General features: G+C 37.3%; 1 protein-coding gene across 2 annotated transcripts; it reads right to left on the bottom strand.

Annotated features, from left to right (window-relative positions):
- Positions 1-1,337: 1,337 nt before the first annotated feature.
- Positions 1,338-7,411, bottom strand: slc50a1 (solute carrier family 50 member 1). 2 transcript variants are annotated; one of them, XM_061718392.1, is made up of 6 exons: positions 7,227-7,411; positions 6,964-7,041; positions 6,749-6,872; positions 5,708-5,869; positions 2,769-2,888; positions 1,338-2,636 (listed from the first exon to the last, which is right to left on the bottom strand). In XM_061718392.1, the coding sequence occupies exons 1-6, from the start codon at positions 7,292-7,294 to the stop codon at positions 2,529-2,531; spliced, it is 660 nt and encodes a 219-aa protein (XP_061574376.1). In that variant the 5' UTR covers positions 7,295-7,411; the 3' UTR covers positions 1,338-2,528. The 2 variants fall into 2 exon arrangements, with proteins under 2 accessions (XP_061574376.1, XP_061574377.1); XM_061718393.1 differs by lacking the exons at positions 1,338-2,636; positions 2,769-2,888 and adding an exon at positions 2,932-3,523.
- Positions 7,412-12,444: the final 5,033 nt, after the last annotated feature.

Here is a 12,444-nt window from a genome sequence, read left to right as displayed (position 1 = left end):
TCAAAGCTTTCCCATTCTCCTAAACTCACCACATTTTGTAGACCCAAGTCTGGTGAAAAATTTCATGTTTTAATTGTGTCTCAAACTGGCATGAAAAAATGGCTTAATAGCGCCACCTTGAAAATTAAGAAAATTGAGCCCCTTTTTTGCCTACATGCACAAAAATTGGAAGTTTTATGTATATGGGCGACCTGCATGGAAAAGTCTCAAGACCCATATTCTTAAATGTACAGGAAGTCCACCATTTTGAATTGAATTTGTGTTTTTTGACTGATTTTTGTGATTTACAGACCTCGTATCTGAACGACCTCCTCCCAGAGATTTCATCAGATCAACTTCATATTAAGGGAGTTTCATCAAAGGGGTTTGCTGAAGTTAAATTGCAAAGCTTTTGAGTTTTTGTCCAGGCTCTCGCCCGTGAAATTGCAGTGAAATGTGACATTTCACCATCAAAATTCAACTTGCTCTTACTCAGTCCTGCATTGACCCAGAGGCGTCAGGTGTTCTGTGTATGATCAGAGTCCAGCTCTGAACGGATACAAATGGTCATATCTAGTCATACTCATAGCGCCTCCTAGTGGCAACAGGAAGTGACTTGCTCGACATTTCGATGTGGCTGTTCTGACCTGATGGTCAAAGAGATGTCAAACCTGGTCAAATCCATGCTTAAGAGGTTGATGAAGCAAATCATGAGATTAAATTGAGTTTTCATCAGAGGATCCTCCCATGGTGATGCGGCAAATTCTGGTGCTTTGCCTTGAGTGGCAACTTGTTTTAAATTGCCCAAGTGCTGTCTAATCTGAACAAAAATTCAATTTAAAAAATCAATATTGCAAACTTCTACTTCAGACCAGTTAAGCATTTGCTGTCATGTGTTATATGTGTGAAACTGTTTTTAATGTGTAAATATATCACAATGTTGAAAAAATGTAGATGTGTCCACCGTGTCATTGTCCAACACAATCATGGAAACATTGATGATGGGGTGGACTATGACAAGTTGGACATTTATTGCTACTTTTAGCTTTTACAGAGCACATGGAGGGTCTTCAGCTAGCAAAGTGCTTCAGTGTTGAAGACAACTGTATTATGTTCATCTAATATATTTTGAATTCCTGATTATTAAAAAAAAAAATTAATAAATGAGAGTCTGGACACATTAAGCTTGAACCAACCCAACTACAAACACAATATGATGAAAATTGGGAAATATAAGGCAGGGATTTGATTTATTTGCAGCAGTTCACCACCTCCCAGTTATAGTTGATGATAACTACTAGTTTTATTGAAGAACATGTGAAAATATAAAAAGTATGTTATTGTGTACTTTAACCACTTTTTGCATTCACTGAAGTTAGCGGAGCAGCATGAGGAACAATGAAAGAAACTGGTGGAAATCCATGTCAAGAAACTTATCATTGCACTGATGTGTGTGTAAATGTTTGGTCATTTATACCAGAACCTCAGACTTTTCTTATTTTCTATGTCAATGATGATTGGGTGACTTTGATGGGAACATCGAAGGTACTTCATAGTGATATTGACCAAGAATGTGGTGGCACCTGGGGGTGGTGGCCATAGGTGCGAGGGCCCAGCCAATGTTGGTTGGAGCTTTAATTTAAATTACAATTTTAAAATCTTACATCTTTCCGACGGAAGCCAGCAATGTTCATCTCATAATTATTGACAAAGAGACACCAGAGAACAAAACATCATTCATCCTTCTTAACAAAATAATCAACCTGTATTAATTGAGTCTTGTATTAAATTTAATCACATAAACACGTTATAAAAATACCTCAACCAGGACATCCTGTATTCAAAAGTTCAGACACAAATAGTAAAAATACAGTAATGAACAAGTATTACTGCCACTTCCAGCACATACAGTATATTCTGTATAAATGATAACACAAAGGCACGCGTACCAAATCTGAAGATACAAGGTACAAATATTGTGTTAAAATGTGCATACAAACATTAAAAGACTAATGTGTTTCAGACACAAGTACCGGGGGTGGGGGAGGGGGGAGGTGAATACATGATTAAAACAGCAGCTGACAAGTTGCAACTCCACTAAATCTTTGGCAAGTATGGAGAAAGGCTCAATCCAGGTCTCTGGATTGTGAACAGATATTTACTGACGTGAAGGCAGATCGCATTAATGCCGTTAAATCTTAACAGCACACATGATCTGACTAAAGGCACTTGAAGACACAGACGAGAAGCGAAGGTCACATGTTTAACATAGAGTTGCAGAAAAAGTCATACTTTAACTTCAAGATGTGTTTTTTTTTTTAAACTTTAAGACTTCTTCTTCTAAGAAGTCTTACTTTAACTCTGTTTATGACGTATGTCACAATTCTCAGCATGTCCCGTTTCAAGAGTGGTGTTACTCAGTTTGCTTCTGGACATGTAACACCATCTCTTTCTCTACTACGAAGGAAAGACGACTGAAGTCAGGGGTGCTCTGATGCCGCAGCTTCCACCAAAATCTCCTCCGATTTTCATAACCGTCACTTTTATTCTCATATCTGTAAAGGCTTGTAGGAAGGCGACTTTTGAACAACAGATGCAAATTTCCAAAATAGATAAAACCGGATCAGACTGGTGAAGATTCCGGGTGTGTTCGGAACCTGGAACAAACACACACACACAAGAGAAGACATGGTTGACAGCTGTCGTCACTTTAATCTTGAAACCATGTGGAAAGCTGGGGTTGCAGCTGGTAGAAACCCTGATAAATGTGGCAATTTACAGATATTTACCATGATATAGTAGTCGTCCAGCTTGAGGCCATACAGGACCCAGGAGGTTGAGGTGAAGAAGGTGGCTACAGTCAGAGGGAAGGACAGGCACTGGACATTACTAGTGCGCACTATCTCCACCTGGAAGGGAGGAAGCCAAGAGAGTTACAGTTAATTTACAAGTTTGATCTAAACCTATGTTACTCAAAGTGTGTTATGCAACCGCACTGAGAGCTACAAACTTTGCTCTTAGTTCCTGCTGGTGTACAGAGCATCAGTGTCTCTGAGTTGTTTGTTTTGGTGTACCAAAACTGTGCATGTTTACATCTTTGAGACTTTTGTTGAGGTTATTTTTTCTTAAACCCTCTTTGTGCCATGCACACAGTGGCAGAAAGAAAAACGATCCTCATATGTTCTCCCCTCTGCAAAATGACTATCCTTTTAACAAATACATATTTTTCAATGGATTATCGCGCTGTATTTCTTTATGTTTTTTACAGAAAGATAAAAAAATAGTGTTAATCTGTAATCTCTATTGACAAATAACTATATGTCATTGTTAAACTTTAAGGATAAGACAACAGACTGTAGTGACAACTTTACATCGTGTAAAACCTTAAGGGAAAAACAGAATGTAACCTAGGAGATCAGGCTAAAACAGACACTTGGAATAACAGGAAGACAGATGAGAGAAAGAAAGGCAGGAAACTGACTGGGGGACAGTCGAAGCTGTGATGCTGATGGAGGGAAGGAGGCAAACAGGATAGAAGATGGAACTACAAGGTGGTATAAAGCGACAAAAGGAAACGGAGAACAGGAGATTGATTCCTTCCCTGGTGGTTCACATGTATGAAGAGTAGATCCCAGTTTGTGCAGATGGGCAAAACGGAGCTGTTGCTGCCTGGTGTTGGTGGAGAAGTACACCGAGATAAAAAAGTAAAGATTTGCTGTTTGGACTGAATGTGGTGTTTCAGTGAATTCTGTGAGCTTCCTTTAAACTGAGACTATCCATTCATTATCTATACCCATTTCATCCTGTTCAGGGTCACAAGGATCCACCGGTGCCTATTTGAACTGTGACATATGCTGGAAATAAAAAGAGCAAAAAAAAAAACCCAACCCATAACTCACAGCTTAAAAATAACGGTTGGATTGTGCTAAACAAAAACTTTTCTTTTTGGATACCCAGCTTTAACTCCCTTCCAGTGTGTCCTTATTCTTAGATGTACAATTCCTACTCCTTTTCATCTTTAGATGAATAGAACCCCTGTTTCCTGTATATTTCACATTTCACAAAAATATTGAGCATGAATCCAACTTTTCAAATGTTTTGGGTTGAAGGACGTCCAGCTCTAAAGCTGCACTTTGAAATGCAATAAGCCAATAGACTGCTTTTCAGTGTTTTAATGATTGTAAAAGCAGCCATAACTATCCAACATGTACGACTGCTTACACTGAAAGCAGAGAAAGAAAAAGAATTGTTGAAAGATAAGTGACTGAAACTATGAAGGAATCAACTAAATCTTGCACAAAACACTAAAATATATATAAATAGAATTAGGAAATGTGTGTCAAATAAATAACCCCTTTAGTTATTTTATAAATAGTGGATATCACTTTAATGGGTATTAAGGTTGCAACTGATGAGTTTATATTGTTAAATTGTGACATGTTCAAAGGACAGAGATTTGTCCTTGAAGTAGGGCTGCCTGAGATTCGCAGTTAGTTTATTATCTGCAGAGAGCAGGGATTAACATGAGACCTGTGGAATGTTGTGAATGCAAAGGGGCAGCAAAAACCTAAACTCTTTTCACGCATGAACACTACACTTTCTGGAGTTATTGTTCACACATTCACTTCACAGCAGGGGGACTGCAGGAGCTGCACTCTCACAACTGAACATGCGAGGAACAGCGTGCAAGAGAATGGCTGTCCAGAGCACACAGGAGGCAGGGCGTGGTGCAAAATGTACCCCATGGAAATCGCTGCATTCTGTTTGTGACACGTTGGGAATGGAGGAGAAGCCTCTTAACTTACTGTATCATTACCATATGTCTTTTAAACGTATCCACAATATCAGCAAGCGGGTGGAATGTAATATACAGGGACAGCAGGAAAGAGAACAAGGCAGAAATGAATATGGGCACGCACACCAGCATCAAATCTTCCAAAGAGTAACTGCTACGTTCATAAGTCATCTTACTGTGGTCTTCAGGATATTTTAACGGAAAGTTAAAAGGAGGTAGAAACTGCAGACATTTGCACTCTTGCATAGATGAAAACCCCTATGCAAGCCCACACAGATGCATAATTATTAAGAACTGTTTAAGTGTATGCAATACTGATCATATTTTATGACTATGAATAAGTAGCTTTTTCAAATCCACATCAAAACCTAAATTAAATCATTTTTCCCCCAAAGATTCTACAATTTACACAGTATGTTCATTCTACAATAAATTGTAGTATATTTTCCATGAAAATAATCCATGACTGGAGGATTTTACTTTGAATATGCCAATCTTGGCAAATAGTGTGCGATAACATCTATTTTATCAGGTTTAAAGCGCTGTTTAAATTGGAAAACACACTCCAGTTTGATCGAAAACTACACACACAGCTGGAATCTGTGCAGGTATTATGCTTGGATATGTGCTGTCTGGGTCACAATGTCCCCCAAGAAGAGGTTTTATTTAAGAGAGTACATGTTCTGCGATACTGTCTTAACCTGACCCAATAACAGAGAAGTTATCTTTGACCTCCAAAGAAGGTTTTGAGCACAAGTTGACCTGCGCACGAATGATTTTCATCACTATAATGTTAACTTTTCTTTTAGGAATAGCATGAGGTTTTTGAAAAATCACCTTCCTGTATTTTATCAAATATTAAAGGTGCAGCTGACTCTCCAGCTGCTGTCTGTTGTGGGGGTGTTGTGCGTGTGTGCCTGTAAAATGCCATACCAGGTCAATGAGTGGTGACAGGTACATGCTGACTGTGACAACGCTGCAGGTGAGACCAAGCTGGTTGAGCCTGCTCTCCCCCTCAGTAAGAAAAGTGGTGAAGTACAGCCATCCAATGAAAAGGACAGCTACGGCTGCGACGGTCTGGACTGTCACCAACCTCTGGAACAAACAGATAACTGCGTGAGCAATCTTAAAATAAACATATCTATGCTTACCAAAAAAGTTGCGATTTACTGGGCAACTTGCCAGCTATCACAGTGACAACAACAAAAAGGAGGTGTGTATTTGAGGAGTGTAATTCAGGAACAGAGGTGTCAAGTAACGAAGTACAAATACTTAGTTACCTTACTTAAGTAGAAATTTTGGTTATCTATACTTCACTGGAGTAATTATTTTTCAGACGACTTTTTACTTTTTACTCCATACATTTTCACGCAATTATCTGTACTTTTTACTCCTTACATTTTAAAAACAGCCTTGTTACTCTATTTCATTTCGGCCTTTAAACAAAAAACTATCCAGTTAAATTGCTCCATCCGGATAGAGTGAATGTGGTTGTTTCAGATGTTCTTGTCCAGTTTTGTTCTTACATCCGTTCCCTCAGATTCCTGCAACTAAACTTGGATGTACATTCCAATAAAGGTTAGGATAAATGATAACATGCCTCTGAAGTTTGACTTTTTGCACCATTACAATACTTGCTCTCTGAAACATATGTTAATGCTCAATAGTACACATATATGGTTCTTTAATATATTTGCATTATACTAAGATGCATTCATTTTCAATGGCTTTTGTCCTTAATGGCTTTTTTCCCCCTTACATTACTTTTACTTTTATACTTTCAGTAGTTTTGAAACCAGTACTTTTATACTTTTACTTGAGTAAAAAACTTGAGTTGATACTTCAACAGGAGTATTTTTAAACTCTAGTATCTATACTTCTACCTGAGTAATGAATGTGAATACTTTTGACACATCTGTTCAGGAACAGTGAAGAGTGTGTTTTCTGCAGATCAACAGTAGCCACTGTATTCACCTTATGCTTTGTATAGTTGAAGTACATGATGATGTAGAGACTCTGGAGAACAGCTCCAATGATATTGACAAAGATAATCGTATGATCTCTCTTCAGGACCCCATAAAACAACCATCCCAGGTTACTATGGAAACGGGAAGATCATAATTTAGATGAGATGGCCAGAGCAGGACAAGACACTATATTGACTATGCTCAGGTGATAACAAAAGTTACTTTAGACACGTGGTGAGGAAAGGGAGAAACTGGATGTTGTCTGTACTTTTGGATTCTCGCATCTTCTTCAGGTCTGTCCTAAAAACACACAAATAAGACAAAAAAATAGGAGGAAGAGACCCATTCACATTTACGATAATGCTTCTTTTTTTGTTTTAGAGAAATATGAACAGCGGGGTTGTTGTGTTTTCTGCCAGTTTAGTAAAGTTACAGAAAGTAACAACAATGACCACCGTGCAGAAGAGCCTAAATGAAAAACTTACAGTCCAGTCGAGAACATCCCGACTGTAAAGACGATGCAGGCCCATGACAGAAGCTGCAGCAAATCCATAGAGTGGGAGATAAATGTCTATTGCGCTTTGTTACTTAAATATTTTTAGCACAACGTCTTTTTTTTAACCATCAATTCTGAAACAGCAGGATAAATCACACCGATGCTCCTACTGTATTTCCGTATTTGCAATCAGTGTGGCTGGCGTCCCTGCTCTCTGATTGGCTGAGAGCTGCAGACGGAGGGGCCGGATTGACCAATGGGAAACTGAAACGACGACGGCGTTAGAACGTCATTACGTGGCAAGAATCTCCAAGTAGCAGACAGCAAACAGGTTCATGGGTGCAGCAGGCCCGAAAGATGCTGTTAGTTCAGTCACTGAACAAGTGGGACTTCTACTTTGAAAAATTAAACTTCATGTAAGTATCACTTAATATAAAGAAAAGTTCATACATGTTATTTTCCCCTAGAAACCAACAAGCAACTAACACCCTTCAAAATGTTCATATTTCCAATAACATTTTGGAAAGAGTTACGGTAACTACATTTCTAGGTGTTATGATTGATGAAAATCTCACTTGGAAAAATCATATTGCACTCATCTCGAACAAGATTGCAAAGAATATTGGAGTAATCAGACGTATACACGATATATTTCAATATCATTCACTACAACGTGCAATTATGTAAATATCCGTCTGTTATCTTATTTGTATACCAGTATTTTTTTATAATTATGATTATTGTACATATCAGTACTGTTTATAGTGTGTCATACTCTGTTATTATTATAGTATTATTATTATTTCTATTTCTATTGATGCCTCTTGTTTTGCACTATCCCCTTTGCTGCTGTACACTGCGAATTTCCCCGCTGTGGGACTAATAAAGGAATATCTTATCTTATCTTATCTTATCTTATCTTATCTTATACGACATCTATTACCAAGAAAAATCTGTATCAATTTATATTATACTATGATTTATCCTTATATTTCATACTGCAATGTCATTTGGGAAAGTACCTTCATGAGCAACCTCAACTGTATCTTTATCCTGCAAAAACGTTTTATCAAAATGATTACATTTTCCAATAGACTTACTAGATCCACCCCATTGTTCAAATCCTTAAGTATTCTCCCTATTTTTGCTGTAAATGTTTCTCAGATTTGTCTTTTTGTCTATCAATCCATTCACAAGCTACTTCCAACCTGTTTTCATTCTTTATTTCAATTCAATTCCCAAATTCATCAATACTAGGTCTGCAAACAATCTCCATTCCACCCTTTTCAGGTCTACTTTTTCCCAATTTGCAATTAGGTTCAGAGGTTCCTCTTTATTGGAACACCTTACCACACCTGCACACCATATTAGAGAATGCTTCAAAAAACAAATCACAACATTTTTACTAGCCCAACTTAGCAAAGCTTAACCATTCATTTTCAGTACTTCTCTGCGCGCCCTCATTAGATTCCTGTTTTTGTTTTCTAGTAATTTAGCTTATTTTCCTTAGTTGTCCTATGTTTTACATATTTCTGTAGATATTGTTTGTTTCATTATAGGAGGACCACTCGACAAACCCTTATGGGTTTTTTTGGTTCCTCCCGCACATTTTCTGTTATATTGTATTTCTTTTTTTATTTCCTTTTTTTTTGTACATACTGTTCGTCTGTACTTTAAAAACGGTTGCATATTTTTATGTGCAAATAAACTAAACTTAACTAAATGTAACTCATATTCATCACTCTTACAGGCTTAAATAATGAGCATATAACTTCATATACTTAGTAATAGTCATGCAAGAAAAGACATAAAACACCTGATGAGATAATTTTCTAATAATTAAAAAGGAAAAAAGAAAAAGAAAACCTACAAAAAGCAAAAACATTTTAAAGCAAGAAGACTCAGTTTTAGTGATGTGCACTTGCCAACATTTATATGCATGCATTATATCCGTATAAACCTTTCCCATGGTTCTCAACCATGGTCTGATGTGGTATTCATCTGGTTATGCATATGAATTTCAGTTTACCTGTTACAATTGAGTGATATGATTCTTCCAGATGAGGTAAAACAAATAGGTTTGAGATTTAAAACAATGATCAATAAGCAAAGTTGAGATATTGAAAATACCTCATCTGTAGAGTTGTATTCTCATATACGTACGGATAAAAAGGAACATCATTACCCGTAATGACATTTCTTCGACTAAGCCCTACTGCACACAAATTCTGCTTCACAAAATATATTTTGTCCTAACTATTTTCATTTATTTATTTGTATATTTATTTATTTGTGTGTTACATTCACATGGATTACATTCTGTGATTCACTTTTAGCAATAGTCCTATAACATGTGTAAGAAGAAAAAAAAATAAAATATGGTTTCACTAGCCACCCACTGAAGTTAGTCACAAACAGACTTTGCTTTGTTTTAAGAAAATATTTTCAGCTATTTCTATTTATTTTTGTAATTTGGTGGATACTGTGTAAAAGCAAAATCCAGTCATCTTCAAATCTTAAAATTCATAAATAGAAATAACACAAAGACAATAGCAAATTAAAAGAATGTTTTTAGTTTTTTTAAATATTTTTCTCAATTTGAATTTATTGCTGTTAGCATGTTACAAGAGGGTTTGTAACAAACCCCCCCCCCCCAAAAAAAAAAAAAATATCCAAAAGTTGTGCAATGGTTTGGGGAGGACAAAAGAACAGTCGGCACTACATGATTAGTTCTTTGGCAATATGTCCGTAACACGTTTATTATGTGTAAAAAGGAGCATTCCTGGGAGGCTGAAGTGCCATTCACAGCCATTTTGTGTCGGAAGTGCCTTTTTCCACTCTGCTATAGCTGAAGACACGTGGAGATAGCGTAACCTTTTGTTCACCTGCTGTTACATGCTGGGTAGTAGGCTAGCGGGATAACAGGGTAACAGGGGCTAAGCGACTAATGCATGAATAAGGAAGGCAGCAGGCGAGACATAGAAGATGAAATTAGTCCATTACGAGGCCAGTGAGCAGGTCATCACCCTGGTGTTCAGGTGTTTAGATAGCGGATTGTCAGCCAAGAGTCAAACAATCTGAAGATGTTGAGGAAAAAAACACCATCAGCGTTTTGACCACAGTGACTGGAGCCCAGTAGGACTGGTCATATTATGACACTCGTCAGTCAACATAATGAAATTGTACAGCTGGGATGTCACGTTTATTCACATAGGGAGTTAAAATATAAACCTGGTTCCAGGTTGTGGGGCAAGATTTATATAAAAAAAAAATGAACTTAAGTTTTCCAAAGGTGCAGTTCAAAACAAATATTTCTTGAATAAAAAATAAAACAAGACACATCAATAGCAGTCGCTTGTTATGTCTTCTTCTCCGACAGCTGATCTGAAATTTTGTTGATCTTCATCACAGAAATGATGTTCTTTGCTGTCAAACATTGAGCGGATCTGAGCAGCTTGTGTGCGGTGATTTTATTAAAAGGAAGCAATATAGAAACTATATTGTCCCCGCAGTCATACTCTGCCAAAATTCTGTCTCAACTAGTTTGATCAGCTCCATTTGGACATTTGTAAGCGCTCATGAAAAAAATAAAATATCATCATTGTTATGGACAGAAGGACAAGGAGAGCTGAGTTTATAAGCGTTGGTATAAGTCATTCCAGTGCATCCTGGTATTTGTAGTATTAGTGGTATGTGTATTTTATACTGGTGGGTCAGCTCGGCCTCTTTTTTTTTTTTTAACTTTCAGCCACTGTATCATTTCACATTTTTTATTTTACTCATGCTGCACTGCAATTTAGAGGAAAATCTTATTTTCCTCAAAGGGCTGTACAGAATTCAACATAATAAAACGAATAATAATAATAATACCAAACTGTCCAGGCTGACATTAAATAATCTTACATTTTTTGAAAGGTTAACAAAATACTTGATGAAGACTTGAATGACAGAATGCTCCTTTTGAGTTTTTACATTTGTTTAACAATATTTACAAAATTAATTCACTTGAATGTGTCTCCAAATACTGCTTTTTTTTCTAAGTTTTGTATTAAATTTAATTGCAAAGCATGTTTCCACATATGTCATATGACTGAAGTGAGACATAAAGGTAGCCCACAATATAATGAATACTTATTTGGTCTATTCCATCAGGTGCGGTTGAATACTGTCCTGCATTTAAAACTGAGCATACGCACGGTGCATTACACAAGACTACACAAGTAAATTTAAACTATGACGTTGTTATGGAAAAACAAACAGTTCTGTTTTATGCTGTAATTTTGAGTGTATATGCTGCCTGGTTTTACAAGCAAGGGTGATTTTTGGCAGTTTTCAGTCAGCTTCGAGGTTTGCAGGTAAGAATGTTTGTACACTCTGCACCTCCTCATTCCAACATACAACCGCGTAGGCGGGTGTTCGGCTTTTCCTCAAAAGAAGATGTACAGAGAAGCAAAAGAAAGGGCAAAAGTAGAGGGGAGGAGTGAAAAAGTGAGCACAAGGACGCGAGAGCGACACCTTCACACCCGGTTGTCAGTTTGCTTGTGGGCCCCTCTCCCACTGGACTCTCTTGTTCCCTTTAAGATGACCTCTTGGTTCTCGTGTTTGGTTTTGAAAATGTGAAATCCTACCCAGCTCGTGCTGCACACTGGGGATGAAAGATCAGACACAAGAGTAGGGAGGAGAAAACCGAGGCTGGGAAACACCTAAGGGTGGAAACTTGGAGGTGACTGGAGAGATCTCATCGGGCGGGAGGCAAATGGTTTTGCCAAAAACTTGTGTCATACATCAAAATCTTTATGATCTCAGCGGGTTCTGAAGATCCAGGGAATGTTGTTGCAATAAAAAAAAAAGAAAGAAAATCACCGTAGTTGATAAAAACCAGACATATTTTTTTATTACATGTTTTTATTAAATTTCACGAAATATTTTTCACATCTTAAAACATTTTCTTATACCTTTCTCTATGTACAAATATACATATAAACACTAACAAAATGACACAAGTATGGTTAACATAAAAGACACGGACTCTAAGAAGCCCCTTCCGGTTTAGGTTTGATGATCGACAAGCAAGATGAAACTGGACAATCGACCAGTGTACCATGATACCGTCAAGAAAGTACAAATGAATGACTGAAGTACTGATGAAGCTCAGCTCCTGAAACCCCTGGTTGTTCTTGTCTCATCTGTTCTGTTTTTGGTGTCGC

This window comes from Cololabis saira, chromosome 3 (genome assembly GCF_033807715.1).
Source record: "Cololabis saira isolate AMF1-May2022 chromosome 3, fColSai1.1, whole genome shotgun sequence".
NCBI classification, from domain to species: domain Eukaryota; kingdom Metazoa; phylum Chordata; class Actinopteri; order Beloniformes; family Belonidae; genus Cololabis; species Cololabis saira.
This window is presented reverse-complemented; position numbering and strand designations above follow the sequence as displayed.

What these genes read in the sequence shown, in the direction of transcription:
- slc50a1 (XM_061718392.1), bottom strand. Translation starts at nt 7,294, where the DNA reads ATGGATTTGCTGCAGCTTCTGTCATGGGCCTGCATCGTCTTTACAGTC. An exon ending in TTCCTCACCACGTGTCTAAA is followed by an intron (nt 6,873 to 6,963) that starts GTAACTTTTGTT and finishes CCGTTTCCATAG; the next exon opens with TAACCTGGGATGGTTGTTTT. An exon ending in TGTCACCACTCATTGACCTG is followed by an intron (nt 2,889 to 5,707) that starts GTATGGCATTTT and finishes CCTCCCTTCCAG; the next exon opens with GTGGAGATAGTGCGCACTAG.